Here is a 20,294-nt window from a genome sequence, read left to right as displayed (position 1 = left end):
CTCCTCCTATAAAAGCTGAAAACTAATTATTCTCTTCATCAAGATAAGGTGAACTAGAACAGGAAGACTTGAATTAGTGCCGGGGCTGTGGTGGAACCCACCTTCCTTGTGGAGTAAACATAAAGCACTCAGTGGACTAATTCAAAGACCTCACCTTCCTTCAAGATAAGTATTCCACTCATCTCCTCTGCCTCAAGCTCCTAAAGCAGTCCATTTTTATTGGGTCTGTCATCTATGACAACAAATCTGGACTGTGTGCCCCTAGATATAGGACAGTCTGTTTTCAAAGTCCTCTGCTGGTGTCTGGCCAGGGAGAAAGACAACACAAAGGGATTACAGTCCACGGTGAATGTTACTTAGTGCAGGGCAGGAGAACACTTAATTCAGCCTTGAGAGGTCAGGGAAGGCTTCCTGGAAGAATTTGTAAACTGAGATCTAAAACTGGTCTCTGAGTTTCAATCCATTCACACAAACCATGTGCTTTTGACTTCTTTTAACCGTATCTTCCCATTTTCCTGCCTAACCCTGCACAATCTCTGTACATATTTGGTTTAATCACATTGGAAAGAAACGTGCACTTCCTTTCTGTTAATCGATTACTTGCTAGTCTATGAACATAGAAAATTCTGAAAATCTACGTGGCATATCTGTAGACATGGCTCTCCAGAGCACGACAGCTTCCTGAGAACATGGGGCCGAAATCCCACTGCAGAGGCAACTCCACAGAATGTCCAGGTGTGCAGGGCATCATTACTTCCCTCCTTACTCAGAAAATGGAGAAGGGCACATGCGCAGTAGTGTGTGTGAGAACAGCTGGAGGGAACCCTCATCCAGTGGCACCTGGCTCTGATTAGAGGGCTGTATTAGGTGGGGCAAGGCTCATTAATATCTTCCTGATGACTCGTTGAAAATGTATGTATTTTTACATTCTCTTGAAACTTCTATCAAACATCCGACGACATACAGACTGGAGGAGAATCGCAATTATTTCCACCTCTGTCCATTGTTCAGAAATGCTCTTGTCCACGGCACACCTCCATCACTTTGCTGACAAAACTAAGGCAATTCCAGCTAAATGGTATTGGAATGGAATGGAGACAAAAATCCTCAAGCTGGAACTGACTCTGTCAGGAAATTCCCTGTGGAATGGAGTTCATCGGTTTCGGCTTGCTTTCTCTGACTGCCCAGTGGGCACCTTCCCACCCCACCCCCCAAACCCATTGTCACTCACCATCCACGCATGGCCTTGCAAAGGATAAAGAGCCCTAGCTCCAGTGAACCTTGGTGCTGGGTTTGGGAGGTCTTCCCTCGCCAGTACAATAGGCTCCTCTCTGATGGGGCCCACGGTAGCGCGTCTGCTCCATGGCCGGCTCTATTTGTGCTTTCAGGGTTATGTGGTTATGTAGACTGGGGGCTAGCTGGGGAAGCAAAGCCAAACCCAGAGCTTCATGGTCACAGATTTCAAAGCCTTTCTTTTGAGGGGCAACACAAAGGAGCTTGTGAAACAGATCAGCCTCAACAGTGCAATAGACTTCTATGGTGCTGCAGATAAAGGGAAGAGGATGTGGGGCCAGTTTATCAACTGCACAGGCGACAAAAGGGAAGATTAAAAGTCCCCTGAAAATAGGAAATAGAGTGGGCAATAACTGCTTGCCCTTGAAGAATTCTTTGCTAGTAGCTTAGGAATAATGGAGAGGCTCAGGGGGCGGGAGGGAGCTGGATTCTCTCCTCTCCCTCACCTCATTGTGTGCTGCCTCCCTCCAGGCAGAGTCATGGGGAGGTTTCACTTAGAGAGGAAGACGGGAGTAAAGGAAGCAAAAAGCTCTGACTCTGAAAACAGTGCTCCCCTTTTTCTCTTCTTGCCATTTCCTTGGAAGGACATTTCAAGCACCTGTGAATCCTCTCTGAAATTCAAATGCTTCCTACTCCCTTAGCTCATGTTGGAAGGTCTTTCCATCCTTATCACTTAAATATTAATTCATTGAAGAATACTAGTTACATGTACATTCTGCTCCAGGCACACGTCTACCAGAGGCTGGCCTACCACACCGTCATCTATCATTCATTCAGGAAGGCACTGGCCCAGCTCCCTCAAAGCTAGTGATCAATTATGGTCAACACAGCACAACTGACAAGACCTCAGCGCCCTTGGTACCAGTTTGCCTCCAATTATACCACCAATCTGGGGGCTTGCAACATAATTTCTAGCATGTTCTTTCATAGTTCTCTCTTTTTTTTTTTGGTCTTTCAAGAGAATATAGTGTTCTAAATATTGTTTGTTTGCTAATGTTCCCATGAAAATGTTCCTTATTTTGTCTTTAAAAACATCATTTAGCTTAATCTGGAGCTCCAAGGCTACTATAACTTAATCTGGAGTGCTAAGGCTAGTTATAGTAAAATCTTATACAAAGTGAACACAGACACAGATACTCATTTGCAAGCTTGGTTTCAAACTGAGGCAGCATTATAAAGGAAATCGTTAAGTGCGTGGGTTAAACAGTACCTGGTACTTAGTAAGCCTTCCATAAATATTTGTTGAATGAGTGAGTGAATAAATTCACTCTGACTCTACTTTCTCATCCAGGAATAAGAGAGGTAAATAAAGTGAAACAGCACTGAACATTTTGTAGTTTACCAGCTGAGGGCAAAAAATCTCATTCTCTTTTTGTTACTAAAACCATCCATCTGCCCAGTGTCACTTCCTGATAAGAGCCCATTTCTAAGTCCTCATTTGTAACTAAATGTTGGGTGACATAATTAATGCTTAACACACATTTGAATTACAAGCCACAGGCGACTGCAAATCCACTCTACAAGATGGTCATTACGGAGGCCCAATCCATACACTCCCAAAACATGGGATTTATTCAAATTTAGGAAAATGAGGAAAAAGAACCTGAACCTTTCTGAGATATGGGAGTGATGAAAAGAGGGGGCCTTGGCCAGAAGGAGGGGGAGGGGATTTAACTCAAAGCCTCTGAGATACACGAATAGTCTCTGGAGATAAACACTGCTGAGAGGCCTAATGCGTGTGGCTCCAGGCCTGCTTGCAGCTGGAATGTCGGCTGGGCACTTATCTGCAGTCCCCTCCCTCCGCTACCTCCTCAGAGTGGACTCCTTCACCGGAGCTCCAGCAGGTCACTTCTGTCATTGCCATTCCCTGTGTGCAGAATGAAACCCAGTACTGCAGTTCCGGTGACAGCAAGCTGGCTAGACCAGGGGTCAGAAAGCAACCCTCTCATTCTGCCTTTCCTGAATTTTAGCTAGGAAGCATTTTTAATGTTTTCTGCTGTTAGCAGAATACTAAAAAAGAATTAAGACAAGGTAATTAGGCAGGTGAGAGGAAAAGGCCTAATTCTGAGGCTCAGAGGAAAATGGACACAAGTCAAATCCCATTGTAATGATTACCTTTATAGACAGAAGGGCTTTGTAAAATGGAGTTATTTCCTGTGCACAGAAGCAGCGGGACTGCAGAGACCCGACTTTCCTGACAGAATGACCACAAGGAGTGTTCTCTGGGCTGGACCCGCGCTTTGCAGCACAGCACTCTCCGTAGCAAGCACTGGACTGAAAGCTGTTGGCACTGTGATGGGGACAAAAGCTGAGCTGCTTACAGTTCATTGTGCAGTTATAAAACAGCAAACATTAAGAACAATTCACATTTGCTTAGCTTTTACAACGGCTGTCTTCTCATCTGTGTCATTTTCTTCACCCCGCCATCTTACCTCACTCACCCCATGCTGGATTCCCGAAGCAGGCAGGTCAGACACCTGCGTGGGACCCACACCTCTCACCGGGCATCTAGAACAATTAGAAGTTCCTTTACACTGTCTGATTTTTTAAAAAGTCAAAGTAGTTGTGGGGGGGAAAAAACAATCAGAATCCCATGGAACATCCTTAGAGTTATTTTATATTTTATGTCTTTGCAGGAAGAGAGAGGGCATCACAATTTCTTCGGTGCTCAAGGCCCCTTGGAATTCTTAATGTGACCTCGTAGCCACCACAAAAACCGCGAAATGATCCAGACACCACAGAGGGGAAAAGGAACTTCCCGACATGCTGCATTTCCTTGCTTGGGGGAGCCCTGTGACCCACGGGCTGCCTCAAATGCACAGTGTTTTCTATATCTACCAATCTGTAAATATCTCCCCTCCAAACCAGATGGTTAGCTGGGCCTTCAATACACGAGGCTGCAGGATTTCCATTTCAAATCTTTGCCCAGCTGCTTCCTCTCCATCTTGACTACCATCTACTGAGCCCCAGGAAGGGCTTTTGCAAAAGTATCCACAGTCAAGGTGACTGGGTGACTAAAGGTTGGTGCTGGCTATTTGATGTCCTGGCTCATAAGGGAGTATGTTCAGTGCAACCTGCCTCCCTTCAAACACGTATCCTTCATCCATTTCCCCACTTGGAGGGTCACTGGTGGTAACAAGCTGTTTCTTCAAAGGATGATCAGATTGACGCTTCACTACTTAAGAGGCAAAATGTTAAATTAACTAGGTAGGGCAAAGAGAGTGTGGGGGGGGGGGCAGGTCTAGGGTAGGTGGAGCTCTAGTGCAGAGAGAAGGAAGTGGAGGAGGGGAAGTAGGAGGTGAGAGGAGGCACACAGGCTTGGAAGGACAATAAAGGCAGGCTTCTGCAATGTACTGACTTTCCAATACCTCGGAGAACCTGCAGCACACTGTTAAATGATCCTGAAAGTATGGCCCTGCTGTTAGGCTGCCTCAAGCTCCAGTGCGGCTTTCTCACCACTGAATGAAGTATGAGTTCCTCTATAGGTGGCTCATCCTTGCGCGTGTCCCCACCCCACTGTGCACTGGCTTTCAGGCCTGTAAGCCTTTGCACAGGCTCTTCCCTCTTCTTGGAAAGCATACTTCCTCCTCAAGTAGACTGGTCATGACTTAATTCTGTAGTCTTTCTTCACCAAAGTCATCTGGGACCAGTTTGGGATAAGTTAAGAGAGCCCACAGCCCTCTGAAGATACCCTGCGAAAGCCCTTAGATCACTCAGTCATTTGATTACCTGCCTGCCTCTCCCCAAAGACCCTGAGACATGATTTCCTGAGGACACTCACTGGATTTTAGTGATGTTTGTGTCTCTCAATGCCTGGCAAACAGTAGGCCCCCAGTTGACACTTGCATGATGAAGTGATGATGGGGACCAGTTTATAAAGGTGGCTATCCAAAGTGATCCATCTTTAGGGGCTCAAAGATTAAGTGCTTGGCAATACCACAGAAGAAGGGAAGCCTTTTTGGCCATTTTTTTTCTCAGAAGGGCTCTTTATAACTATACACGTCCCCTAAGACAAGAACCCAGATGAGAGATATCCCCCCTGTTGATATCATTAGTACATCTCAAATAATACCATCTGCCCATGCCCTAATCTCTAGGTATTTTTAAGATATTCTAATGGCTAGAGCTCTCTCTGGTTCTATCTTTGCAAACTGGTGGTTCTTAACATGTGGTCCCTGGACCACGGGCATCAGCAACAACTAGAAACTTGTTAGAAATAAATATTCTCAGACTCCATACCAGCCCACTGAATTCAGAAGTTCCAGGGGTAGGGCCCGGGAATTTCTGTGTTAGCAAGCTCTCCAGGTAATTATCTTGTGCACTGAAGTTTGCGAACCACTGTTTTAGACTTCAGTGAGACCACAGTTACAGTCTCATTATTTGAAGCACATATTCAGGTGAGGATGATGAAATATAGATTCATAAGGACATCAATCTTTCCACCTAGGCAGTACGGTCTAAGTGAACATTCTGCAATAATGGAAATGTTTTACATCTGTGCTCTGGATAGTGTAGCTACTAGGTACATGTGCCTTTGGGCATTTGAAATACGGCTAATGGGACTGGGTAACTGAATTTTAAAGTTTAGTATAAATTTAAATTTAAATAGCCACTTGAGCCTAGTGGCTACCATATAAGACAGTACAGCTCTAGAAGATGACTAAGCAATATAAAACCATATTCAACCCAGTTCCTAAAATCCCAGCAATAAAAATCTTTTAAAAAATACATTCTCTTAGATTCTGTCACCTGTAAAATGGAAGGTACCTATATTCACTGATTTGTTCATTCAATTAAGTATTTGCTGCTTATCTCAAGTTGGTTCTATCAAATTAATGTTTGGAAACTTTTTTGAAGTAGTTTAAAGCATTATGTAAAGTAGCAGTATTCTTTCTGTATAATCTTGACAAGGCTTTAAGCCTATGGTTTGATCTGCAATTAATTAGGATCCTGGGGGCAGTAAGTCATGTTGTTACTGTGTGCCCCACAATGTATCTTTAAGATTTAAAGTAAAAGGATATACTGTAATAGATGCCAACCTCAAAAACTGCCCAGGGAACTTCTCTTTGTAGTTATACACGTCTTTCAGGCTGCTCTGTTTTATACCAGGTTCTACTGAAGTAGATAAGGGGTCTCGCTTTCCAAGACAAATATGTACTTTCATTCTGCTACCTAAACAAGGGATGAGCTGCCCTTAGCTGTCCATCATTAATGAGTTTGTATACAAATGATTCAATCTGTATTATAGAAAGACTATAATCAACATTAAAAACATTTATTTTAAATATGACTATTGGCCGGGCGCGGTGGCTCAAGCCTGTAATCCCAGCACTTTGGGAGGCCGAGACGGGTGGATCACGAGGTCAGGAGATCGAGACCATCCTGGCTAACACGGTGAAACCCCGTCTCTACTAAAAAATACAAAAAACTAGCCGGGCGATGTGGCGGGCGCCTGTAGTCCCAGCTACTCGGGAGGCTGAGGCAGGAGAATGGCGTGAACCCGGGAGGCGGAGCTTGCAGTGAGCTGAGATCCGGCCACTGCACTCCAGCCTGGGTGACAGAGCGAGACTCTGTCTCAAAAAAAAAAAAAAATAAAAATAAATAAATAAATAAATAAATAAATATGACTATTAGCAGTTTAGCCAAATCCAGACTATCCCTAAACAAATGAGGGCTCTTGCCTGAATGTGCACTCCTAAGTGAGGACTTTTGAAAAGTTCTTTTTCTCTAGCCTCCGGGGAGGCAACTCCAGCCTGCACATGCTGAGGCTCTCTTCAGGACAGAAACTGCCTGGAAGTGTGACAAGGGCCTCTAGCCCTCAGCAAGAACCTGGGCCCTAGGACAACACTGCACAACAGTGGTGACCAAGTTCTCCATGGCCGGGGACTGAACTGTCCATATCAGTCTCCTGTGCTACCTGTCCCTAAGGCTGTAATCCGTGGCTCTGACTCTGGCCCTGTCTGGGTCTTCCCAGATACAGAAGGTTCTTGTTGCTTTGTGCCAGGTTTGAGGAAGTTGAATAGGGTTCAGGCACTCCTGCCAGGGATGGGGTGTCTCCATCAGATAGGCAGGTGACTCGGTGCAGGAACCCAAGTGCTGAAGTGGGGCTACACCCTTGAGGACGGGGATACTCCCCATGCACAGCTTAGGCAGTTCCGCACTGTCTGTCATGGTCTCCACCTCAAATGTCTGCACAATCACTACAAAGGTTTGAGGGGAATAAGAGGGAAGAGGATACTTGCGTTAAGGGAGAGAGGGAGTTGGGGTCAAGTCAGATGAGCTCCAGGTGGAACTAAGGAAGAGGAACATGACTGGGAGCGGGCGGGCTGGTGGTGTGCAGCTGTGCTCTGTGAAGGTCAACTATAAACCAGGGTGAACATGCAGATGTCGTCTAGCCTAGGGATGCCAAGCCCGGGCGTTAAACCCTCGCTTCTCTTTCCCAATCCAAACCTCACAAAAGGACCCCAGCACTCTTTCCCACCAGGCCTGCAGGCGCCTCAGTCTTCAAAATAACAGCCAGAGGACAAGGCTGCATTGCTCAGTTTACAAACGAAACAAAATCTTCCAGTTCCTGATCTGTGCCAGTCCCTCCACTGTATGAAGGAGGACTCCTGATTGATAACAACAGCATACGGGTCCCAAATTGAGCCCTCGCCATGGTCCAGCACTTTACAAATAACAACTTGTTTCATCCTCACAGTGACTCCAGGAGAGGAGAAGACTATTAGCCCCACGTGGGAGATGAGGAGACAGTGGCAGAAGGAGGCTGAGTTCAGCCGAGAAGGATGCACACAGCTCACGAGTGGTGGGGTCGGGCTCCCAATCCAGGCAGCGCTGCTGGCTTCCTTATTCACCACCGCTTTGCTGACACTACCTCCCACGTGGGTGGGGCTCTGGTTTTAGGTTTATCAGAGAACACACAAGCACATACGCTTTAGAATATGATATTTGTAGATTCATTAAAATCCGACCTTTACAGGATATTAAAACCATTCTAAGAGACAATCATGGTAAAGGTGTAATCGCATTTGTAAGCCTGCCAAATTGGAGTGTAAGAGCTTTTATGAAAAGTTTCAGAAATGTGGCTTACAGGGTAACGGTTTATGGTCAACTGCCTTTTGATCTCTCATGTGAAAAATATGTACTTACATATATTGCAGGAAACCTCACCACTTCCTTCCTAAGTGTCGGTCAAAAACACTAATTACTTGACTAATTAGACTGTGAAACTTCCCTTACAGATGGTAAAAATGAGCTATTTTCACCCCACAAATTTAGTTGTGACATATCAGCAAAAAAATGTAGAAATCTTTCAATGGTTTTATTGTAGACAGTATGAACAATTTAAGCAAATCATATAAAAATAAATGAGAAACTAATGAAAATAATCTGCCCTTTCATAAGAGGAGAACACAAGAGGCTGGCTCGTGAGATGACACCCCTTTGATGGGAGACTGGAGGTCGGATCCAGATACCTTCTCCCCGCCCCATGAATTGGTTAGTCCTAGCTTGGTTTGTGATTTTCATCGTGGCTTCAGGTACTTTCTTTATCCACCTGTAGTCACAGGCAGGCAGCACTCTTTCTTTTGTTTTCTCCCAGTCATTCCCTACAAGGGAAAGTGTATGTCATGTCCACCCACCAGCCACGATGACATGGTCTCCCTTGACTCTGCGTCCACAGAATTTCAGTCTGCGGCATCAGCACATTTGCCAAAAGAATTAGTGTGGGATGAAGTGGAACCGAACCAAGTGCGACAGCTCGGGGAGGAAATGCCTCCTTGACCAGAGTGTGCTCATGTGAGACTCCACACCGCGGAACACTTACCAGCATCGAGGCTGCCCGTGGCCGCTGTCCAGCCCATGACAGGCGGGATGGCCCCAACCACGGCTCCGACCCATGTGTTGACAATGCTGATTCTCTTCAGTGGTGTGTAGCAGCAGGTATACAGAAAAATATTGAAGAGCCCCAGGGCTCCTGTGAGTGGATTCACCCCCCAGGTCAGAATGGCAACTCCCGGCACAGCACAACAAGTGGCAAAGGCCACAGCTAGCAATGGGCTGGAAAAGAGCAGAGAACATGGAGTGATCATCTCTGACGCAGCTCAATCACACTACCTAGAATCGGCACTGACAAAGTGCAAATAATCCACCCATCCAGTAGAGGCAGTACTGATCTGGCTTATTCCTGGATATGGGGAATCCTCTTAGGAAACAAACTTACAATAAGACAGAATATGTTTGTGGGAGCTCTGGCTGCTCTTCTTGATTTTGCTGGCTAAGAGTAAAGTGGTTAAGAGAGTCAGGGTTAGAGTGTTCTGGATTCATATAGGTTGTGTCCCTTCCTGGCTATAAGACAGCTAGGTTTCACTTACTCCTTTCTACAAGAGAAATGATCCTCTCTTCCTCCTAGGGTTGAAGTGAAGCCTGACTGAGACAATGCCTCCTCTGCACATTGTTCCATTTTATATTTAGTCATGAGCAAACCACTTCAAACACAATATTGGAAGATTTGAGCAGAAAATAGAACCTGAATTCTGGAAGCAGTTCTCCCCCTGTATTTATACTTTATTATAACGTCACTTAATTAGTGATCATGAGTAACAATGGTGTGCCTCTGACTGCCTTCATTACAATGTCTGTAATGAATTACAGGCTCAGCATTACCGGTTCCCGATAACAGTAAACACCAGGTGGCCGTTGTGTAGTACCAGTGCCGTAAAGTGACTTATGGACACGGGATTTTCAAGGGGAGGTCGCACAATGTTATTTATGTAAATGAAACCCATCATCTAAAACTCTACAATGATAATGATTATTATAAGCCTGTTGCTCAAAAGAGCCAACTTCTAAAAGTAGACTTTGTATGGAATCTTGTGAAAGGCTTTTTGAGAGTCTAGATAAATTGGATCTACTAGTTCCTGCTTATATGTATGTTTGTTTATTCTTTCTTGAGAAACCTAAGGAGGTTACTCAAGCCTGCCTTCTCCTAGCAGAAGCCATAATTCCACTTCTGAATAAGGTATGTTTGTGTAGTGTTCAGTGACCCTGCTGGATTACAGATTCCACGACGCGCTTCTTGGCAAGCAAGAGTCACCAGTGTGCAGCTTCTAGGGTGCTCTGGTTTTAAAAACAGCCGATTCCCTAAAGAGGCAGTCTTTACCCTACGTGCACACATGTGAGATGATACCCTTCTATGCACAGGGCTGCAGTGTTCCCATGGCAGGAGAGAAGGCCTGTATCTATGAGACGGCCCCTCCAGGAAAAAGACTAACTTGTAGAATTATGTTAGTCCAGGAAAAAGACTAACTTGTAGAATTATGACGAGTTAGAATTCAGCTGGGAGGGAGTCAGGGGAGAGCCTAGCAGCTGGAACTACAGTACTGAATGAAGTCAGGGCAACAGAATATGAAAGCGAGTAGTGACTTGATGGAGAATTCTGGCCACCACTCTACCACTCTGCTATGGGGGCCAGGCCTGACTCTTTCCTATCAGGCCTGCAGCCACTGTGCCCAAAGAGTGAACCAACAGAATGGGAATTTTCATGGAAAAATGAGAAAATACAAGGGCTATGTTGCTGTCAAGGTGCTTGTGACAGAAGAACCACAAATTACAGCTGAGAGACTTCGAGTGCATGTTCTGCCCTGAGGGGGCATTTCCACCCACCTGTTCCTGGGCCATCTCTTCTGAACCCTGTGGTCAGTTACTTCCACAACACTCACTCAGGTACCCTCAATAATCCATTCTGCCTTTTCCGTCCAACATTCCCACCCTGGATCTGCTCAATAACCTACTGTCTCTGCTCCTGCTGGGAAAGCCCTACACTCATACTAACTGGCCCCATTTCAAGGGATGGCTTAACAGTGCGGGTGCTTAGCCAGGGCTGATTTCCATTTTCGTTCCTTATAGTGGCTATTTTAACTCCTCTCCTGCCTTCTCAAGGCTCCAGGTTCACTCTAGCTCCCAAGACGCCTTAACAGATGCCCTTCCCTCTTATACAACAGTGACAAATGCCCTCAGATTTACTTCCTTTCTCCCATTTCAGAAGAGGCTGTCTTCACTCCTTTTAAAGATTAAACTGTTTTTATTTAATCTCCTCCCTAATCTGTCTTTTATCTTTTATATCTACTGTCTATTAACCTCCAGCATCAAATAAATTACTTTCTTCATATTTCCCCCAAGGTAATACCCCTCTTGCTTCAACACTCTTCAAAGCCAAGCATCCTGATGGAGTGGACCACATGCATTCCTTGTCTCTATCTCTTCCATCCCTCAGTTTCCTATTTGTTCCTCAACTGTATCCCTCACCGACTGCTGAAACACATTTTTCTAAGGTGGAGATAAACAAGGGGACTTCAAAAAGTTTATGGAAAATGCATATTATGAAAAGACTATGCATGGATTTCAAAAATTTTTTGCACCAAAATAAACTGGTACTAACTTGTTATAACATGTCTGAATAGGATCGAGTTTGAGGCACTAAGAAGGATAAGACATCAGTTTGAAAAGAGCCCTTATCAAAGCAACCTGAATTCTGCTAAAACAGAAGCAAGAACAAATATCAAATTTATGCTAACGTTTGGATGGAAGAACAGTGAAATCATTGATTCTTTACAAGAAGTTTACGGGGACAATGCCCCCGCAGATCAGCAGTTTACAAATGGATAACTTGTTTAAGAACAGAAGATGCTGAAGATTAAAGTCCACAGCTGCAAACCATCCACATCAATTTGTGAGGAAAAAATGAATCTTTGTCATGCCCTAATTTAAGTGGACCAACGGTTAACAGTAGAAACAACCACCAATACCATAGACATCTCAATTGGTATAGCTCACACAATACTGATGGAAAAATTAAAGTTGAGCTAACTTTCCACTCAGTGGGTGCCAAAACCGTTGCACCCAGATTGGCTGCAGACAAGAGCAGAGCTTTCAATGGAAATTTTAAACAAATGGGATCAAGATCCTGAAGCATTTCTTCGGGGGGAAAAAAAAAAAAAAAAGAAGAGCCGGGCGCGGTGGCTCACGCCTGTAATCCCAGCACTTTGGGAGGCCGAGGCGGGCAGATCAGGAGGTCAGGAGATCGAGACCATCCTGGCTAACACGGTGAAACCCCGTCTCTACTAAAAATGCAAAAAATTAGCCGGGCGTGGCGGCGGGCGCCTGTAATCCCAGCTACTTGGGAGGCTGAGGCAGGAGAATGGTGTGAACCCGGGAGGCGGAGCTTGCAGTGAGCCGAGATCGCGCCACTGCACTCCAGCCTGGGCGACTGGGCGAGACTCTGTCTCAAAAAAAAAAAAAAAAAGAAAATGAATATATAACAGGAGGTGAAACATGGCTTTACCACTACAATCCTGAACACAAAGACAATCAAAGCAATGGCTATCAAGAGGTGCCAGTGGTCCAGTCAAAGAAAAAGTAGACAGATCAAGAGCAAAGCTCATGGCCATAGTGTTTTGGGATGCTGAAAGTATTTTACTTGATTCCTTTCCAGAGGGCTAAAGAGCAATAACATCTACTTATTATGAGAGTGTTTTGAAAAAAATTAGCAAGGCTTTAGCAGAAAAATGACTGGGAAGGCTTCCCCAGAGAGTCCTTCTCCAGGATGTTCCTGCTCATTCCTCTCATCAAACACGGGCAACCTTGTGAGCATTTGGATGGGAAATCATTAAGCATCCACTTCACTGTCCTGATTTGGCTCCTTCTGCCTTCTTTTTGTTTCCTCATCTTAAAAAGTCTTTAAAGGGAATCCATTTCTCTTCAGTTAATAATGTAAAAAAGAATGCTTTGCCATGGTTAAATTCCCAGGACTCCGTGAGTTCTTTACAGATAGACTAAATGGCTGGTATCATTGCTTACGAAAGTGTCTTGACCTTGATGGAGATTAGGTTGAGAAATAAGTTTTTTGTTTTTTGTTTTTTTTTAAATTTTAATCTTTTAATTCTATTTTTTTCCATAAACTTTTTGAAGTTCCCTCATACATCATATTATCTGGGACCATCTACCTTCCCAACATGGCACACAATATTAATTTCCAGATGAAAGATTACAAAGATACCTCTGCGTTGTTACATCTCCCATATACCCAGAAAGGAAACTGAAATAGCTAAAAAGCAGTACACATATTATAATGTTGTTCTTCCAATAAGGTAATTTATAGCTCATAAGAACAGATTTTTTTTTTTTCCTATGAGACTCTAAAAAACTAGCTTTATTTTGGGAGACAGAAAAATGTGGTGGCTGATAAACATTTTATTTTTCGTGAATTGGCCCTTGTGTTAAAAAAAAAAAAATTGAAGAAGGTTGTTTATTCCTTCTCCAAGTTCTGTGGAGGCCAGTTGGATTCAAAGGTATTAGTGTTATGAAAAGCCCTTTTGGAAAAGCACACATGAATTTAATTTATTGAGATAGGCCATTTTATGTAAAGTTTAGTTTCTGACCTTTGTTAAAATCACAGAAAATGATGTGGCTCAATTTTGGTATTTATATCAATGTGCACAAGGCCATGAATGAGAACTGGGTAGGTTGACGGGCCATGCAAACGAAAATGAACCTCTTTACCCAGGATGCCATGATCACTCTCAGCATTCAGGTACCTGAAGGAACCCATCCCCCCCTGGCATGAGGAGCCCTGAATCGGTGCACTTCAGAGCTTTCTTGTGTTATGGGCAAAGGTATTCCAATTGCAAACTGTGTGAAATTTATTTTTCCTTTTATGTTTCATTTTTCCTAAAACATTTATAACAAAAGTGATATACATCCAATTCAGAAAATTGGCAACTCTAGAAAATCACAGAGAAGAAATTCTTAATGAGTTATTCAGAGAAACATACTAGTTGATATCTTCCCAGCCTTTTTCCAATGATATAACTACTTAAAAAAATTGAGAATATGCTAAATTGTGGTTTTATTCCCTGATTCATTTCAATATATCTTAATAATTTCCCCAGGCTATTAAATATATATTTTAATCATCATTAATATTTATAACACATAGTGGCTTATTCTTTGGATACACCACAATTAATTGAACCAATATACTTTTTTTTTTTAGACGTTCAGTCTTTTTCCATTTTTAAAAATCAAAAAGGATGCTGGGATAAATATCTTATGGGTAGACTTTTGTTCACAGCTCTGGTTAGGAGAAATTCTGAAGATAAATTCCTAGATGTGAAACTGCGAAGTCAGATGATATGCACATGTTATAGGGATTTTGACATGTACTGCCAGGCTGTACTCCAGGGAGTCTGCACACAAGTTGACACTCCCACCAGCACTATGTGAGAGCACCATCTCCTAGAACCTGTATCAACACTAGGTGTGGCATTAAAAACAAAGCAAAACAAAAAATAAAATTTGCCAATAGGATTAAAAAACAGTATTGAGTTTCTTAAAAAAAATAACACCTTAAAATTAACAAACAAGACAAGTTTACTGAGATAGCATTACCTCATTTCAGCAATGAGAAACTGAGACTCAAGGCAAGTAAAATAACTTGGAAACAGGATCTATACTCAGGCTCATTTGTTGGCTCTTCGGTGTAACCCAGAGTCTCCCAACTGTACGTGGGGCACACTGGTGTAATACAACTTGCTGAGCCTCTTCTTTCCTGGGTCTGCTGAGGGCCTGGGGTGGCCAGAGTCTTGAGTTGGGATGCCAACACCTGGGAGTAGCCTCCTGTGGGCTTAAAAGCACCTTCAGTTTACTCCATTATGCACATAGCCTAATACTGCATTCCCTGAAATCAAAACAACTGGATATAATATGGTAAGCAAGACAGGTGTGGTCCTTGTCCTGGGGGACTGATGCTGTAGTGGTGGTCAGTTCAGTGGGCAAAGGCAAGCACGTGTGGCACAGCAAGTGGAACACAGGGCAGTCAGGGACACCTAACCTAGTTTATGCTGGGTGGTGGACAGGGCGTGTTTCTAGGAGGAAGTGATGTTTAAACTGAGACCTGATGGATGGGTGGGAGATGGGCGGAAAGGGTGGAGAGGGGAGTTGCAGACAGTGGGAACGGCATGTGAGAGGGCCAAAGGGGAGAAGAATGGCAAATTTATGTTCCACCTATCTGGAGAACAGAATGAGGGTAGGAGGTATCAAGGGAACACAGAAATTAGGAAGGCCACATACAGAGACCTCTGGGCAAATGCAGACTCAGTGAAGTCTTCTAGTTTTTAAAAAGGGGAAGAAAATGATCAGATCTGCCTTTTAGAAGGATTACTCTGCCTGCCATGTGAAAGTCAGCAAAGAGAGATAAGCATTTGTTTAATTCACCTCCCAAGAGAGGCTCAAGTTAGGCATTTTAAAGGAAGAAGAATCATGGGCACACCACCACATAATTTTTATCAAATGTTTCGTTGAGAGAAACAGCCTTCAGCTAGCTTGTATCTTTAATCTATCTTCCAGATTTCCTAAAATGCATTGGTGGAGCACATTAGACCAGCAGAGAGCGGGCCCTCCTCTCCCACTGAATGGCTCTTTGGTCTAATGACACCAGGGTGATCGTGGTTTCCACTTTTAGTTCTATTATTCTTGGCTCCACTTTGTCTCTCCTTAGTCTTCTTTTTCTGGACTATTTTGTCACATTTTACATATCTTTGCAAGTTACTTGAACTCTTATGTGAAATAAGGCAGAGGAAAAAAGTTAAATAAAGGGGTAACTACAGGATTTTCTTTAGAATATTTGTATATACTGAGACATCAGTAAAAAAAGAGTAAAGGACTCTCTTTGGAACTGTATGTAGAAAAAGGACAAGCAATAATAACGGGTTTGGAATAAAGAGAGAATATAGCAAATGATATGTGGGTTATTAAGTTTGATTTACCATGAAATCTTTAAATATCATGGTTATATTCAGGTTGTTGAAGTTTAGCTGTTTTAATCAAGAGATCTATCTTTTAGATAGAAAAGGGTTAGAAAAGAGTGTTCATTTTTCATCTCAGTTAAACACAACTATGATTTTCTGCCTTAGTGCTCATAAAATGTGGTCAGACCTAAATCTCAGCGATCTCAAACACTATTATGTCAAGGACTGATTTCTTGTTATTTCAGGTCAATTACTCTATATACTTTTTCTCCTAATCATACCATTTAGCCTTTGATAAAACAAACAAACAAAAACCATCTGCTCTTCCCATTCCTAGACGGATTTTTGAAAGCACCCCAAGCCTGGAGACACACACATATACACACACACACCTGAGTTTTCTCCTTTCATAATTTATTCAATATTTAAATTTTTTGTGAAATATGTTTCTTTTTTATTAGTCCTTTTACTCCTTTTTATCATTTAAATTCCTTAGCAGTTTGCTTCCAGTTCAAGTGTTACCCTGACATCTGGTTTCTAGAAGCAAGATAAGGAGGAGAAAGGCTAAGCTGGCCTCCTTTGGCATCTCTGGACTCAGTTACCTTAGGAAAGAAGGCCTCATTGGAATTTCCAGGTAGATCCTCCACATCATGATTCTAAGTGTGGCTCCTGGACCATCAGCATCACCTGGGAACTTGTTAGGAATCCCTGTGGTTTGGAAGCTCTCTGAGATTTGATAACTACTATACCATTACAAATGTGATGCTGGTCCCCATCTGGTCATGCTACATATGCTGAGTCAACATAAACCGCACCACTCCAGTGCCGACTGTGGCAGGCCTGGTTAGGTCACCCACTTTCAGTTGTCTTTCATTATATGCCTCTTGGCATGTTCCAGTGGAAGAACAGAGGGCTGTGAACTAGCTCTGTTATCAATTAGCAGAGGAACTTTGGATATATCCTTAGACTTCTGACTTGCCTACACTATCTACTTTGTTTTAATTTAATCATACAGCTACAAGTGTTTTGATCATTAAAAGTACTTAAAGGGCAAGATGAAGCAAGTGTAGTAAAAGTCTTGATAATTGTTGATTTTGGGCCATGAGTATGTCGAGGGTCCACTGTACTCACTCTACTATTCCAACTGTTGGGATTTTTCATAGGAAATATGTTTTAAAAATACTTTAATACTTTTTATTATTAGTGTTATATTCTGGTTTCCTCATGTTGGCATAACTAAGCATGCTGAGTAGGATCAGGTGGCCTGCATTCTAGTTCTGACTCTGATGTTAGCTAGGTATTTAAAAGTGGGCAACTTATTTAACCTCTCTGGTCCTTGGTTTCCTCACCTGAAAGGGTGTAGTAGGGCTCTTTCAGTGGCAAGACTGAAACTCAAGGCAAACTTGCTTAGGTAAAAAGGCTCAATAAAAAGACAATAGGGAAGGTGGGTTTTCACTTTAGTCATGTGATCTTGAGCAAATTATTTCATCTGTTGGCCTTAGATTCTTCATCTGTAAGATGGGAGGTATTTTATAGAGTTGTCTTAAGAATTAAATACAATGATGTAAATAAAGCACTTAAAAAGTGCTTGTTAAATGAGCATATAGTGTTGACTTGTTCATTCACTCATTCATTAAAATTTCTCATTGCCTAGAGAGTCAGTCACTATGCTAAGTGTGGCTGTACAGCAGTGAACAAAACAAGAAGAGTTTAGTCTAGAAAGGAAGACAGACCTTAAACGAATACATGTAAGTACTATGAACTCTCCAATTGTAAAGTCAGCTACAAGAAAGAACAGATGAAATAAGACAGAATAATTTAAATAGGAAGGACCTATGTAAATGGAGCTGGAGGGAGGGGCTGATAAACTTGCCATAAATTGTTTCCCCGATGTATTTTGTCAGATGTATAAAGACTTATGAATATACCACTCTTTTTATCTTCAATTTTAATTTTATTTAGAATTTAATTTTATTATACCAAATTACAAAAAGTGGTATATTGAAAAGCTAGATTGATCACATACAAAACATGTTTTTTAAATGTTGGTGTTCTTGCACCACTGCACTGGTAGCTATAATGGCCTTTTATTAAGAACAGAGGAATTAATATCTCTGTGAGTGATTCTTGCTGGACTGAATTTATATAGGAACAATCTGAAATAGAGTAGAACAGGGTGTGATAATATTGCAAAAAAGTTTTAATGTTCAACAACACAGAATAAATGTATGAATAAGAAAAACAGCACTACTTGATAGGGGGTGGGCAGAAAAAGAGTAATTTTCTTGAACAAAAAAATTCTTTTATATTCATTCACTCATGCATGCAAATAGGTTCATGGTTCATGCTGAGGGTTGAATGATGATTTGTTTCAAAACTTATACACAAAACTGAATTACATTTTACATTAAGATGTCTTTTTACTGAACATCAATGCTTGGGATTTTTCTACTTCTGCCTTTCCCGCCCAAGGCTACTGTAGAACACAAACTGATGGATTGAGAGTGGGGAAAAATTGGTCCACACATTTCTATGAATTATTTTTTTCTCCTATTTAAATATAACACTGTTTTGTTTACTAAACATCAGCCCTTACATAGCTCTACGAAAGTATAATTTTCTACAGAAATTAAGAACAAATAAGAGAGAAACAAGCTTTAATTTGGTGCCTATGTATTACACTTAATAAATGTAATTTAAATTACCTGACTTTTAAATAACTTCCTGGAGAAACGCGGCCTTTCTGTTAAGCAATGTCTCAGGGAAGCCTATGAAATGTTCAGTCAAGAAAGCTTTATATTTTGAGCAGCTCTGCAGATAATTAGTTTAGACAAAAATTAATTTCATACTTCTTGGTCATTCCTCCAGAATAAATGATTTTGAAATTACAAAATAAAATATCCTTTCTTCAAAAACAAAAGAGAATGCAGAACCTTAATCAAACCAAGACAATTTAACTTTAATTTCTTGCATAAATCCCACACTGGAGCTTGGAAATGAGTTTCTGGAGAAAGTCTCTACCAAAAACTGTTTTGAAAATGTCTCCCCAGAATCTTATTTAGGAGTTTTCTATTTCTGAACATGTCTCAAGTTATAGATACTGTAGACTGGCAGACGACTGATGCAAATTCAGAACTTAAGGAAATTGTGAAGAAAATGAGAAAACAAAATCTATTTTAAGAGAAAAGTAAATTTTAAAACATGTTTAAAAGAAATGCGAGGAATATAAGAAAATATATTTGGCATAATTAGATTCAGAACATGGAGACTGTGGTTTCACACACACGGACACCTTTTTATTTATTTATTTATTTATTTATTTATTTAAGAAATGGGGTCCCATCTCTAAAAAATGCTCAAACTCTTGGCGACAAGTGATTCTCCCACCTCAGCCTCCTGAGTAGCTGCGATTATAGGCATGCAACATGATGTTTGGCTCAGAGATTGTGGTATTATATTAACAATTTTTTTTCAAGGAAGAAAACAAACCAGATCTACGCTGTATGAGTTTTGAAAGCGGACTGAAAGAATCTTATTAATCTAGAAGGAAGAGAAGAAAGATTGCCTATAAAAAAAAAAAAAAGAAAAAAAGACCAAAATGAATCTTCCCCATTGCTGACCACTGAGATTCAGCCTTCGAATTCACAGGGGAGCACGTGGTGACCCCTGAATTATGCTATACCAACTCAGCTTAAATTAAGGGTAATTTGTACAAAGACTCTGGGATTTTTAAGGAGAAGTGATTCCTACTGTCCCAGTCATGAAAATCAGGGTTTCCGGCATAGTAGTCCAATCTCTTAGTTTGTTTTTCCAATTCCTTGAGGGCAGGGACCACCTACTGAATCCCTCCATTGCTCCAAAACATCCAGTGCCTGCCACGTGAGAGACACATACTTTTCCTTTCTCCTCACTGAGTCAGATAGTTGAATTCTCTGATCTGCCTCCTTATTTTTAATTTATAGGACTCTATCAAAAAAATACCTTTGTTCACCTGCACAAAATAGGGTCAACAAATTTTAAAGAGTCTTTGAAATTTATAAAGAATGAAGCTGGGAAATAAAACTATCCATCTCTGCTGCTTTGGAGACCAGGAGTGGCATGCACGTGCAGCTACCTGAAGGTATAGGTGCTGACCTCTGACTCCATCTCCTTACCTGCCCCTCAGGACCAGGACCTTTGGCCAGGGACCATGTTTAC

At 42.0% G+C, this 20,294-nt stretch overlaps 1 protein-coding gene across 2 annotated transcripts in view; it reads right to left on the bottom strand.

Moving 5' to 3' along the window:
* The window catches only part of COX10 (cytochrome c oxidase assembly factor heme A:farnesyltransferase COX10), a 557,575-nt gene that overhangs the window by 7,970 nt on the left and 529,311 nt on the right, over positions 1-20,294 (bottom strand). For both annotated transcript variants that reach the window (XM_077969621.1, NM_001194644.2), the window contains 1 exon segment: positions 9,119-9,351. In XM_077969621.1, the coding sequence (XP_077825747.1) occupies positions 9,119-9,351 (233 nt within the window).

This window comes from Macaca mulatta, chromosome 16, assembly GCF_049350105.2.
Source record: "Macaca mulatta isolate MMU2019108-1 chromosome 16, T2T-MMU8v2.0, whole genome shotgun sequence".
NCBI classification, from domain to species: Eukaryota; Metazoa; Chordata; class Mammalia; order Primates; family Cercopithecidae; genus Macaca; species Macaca mulatta.
This window is presented reverse-complemented; position numbering and strand designations above follow the sequence as displayed.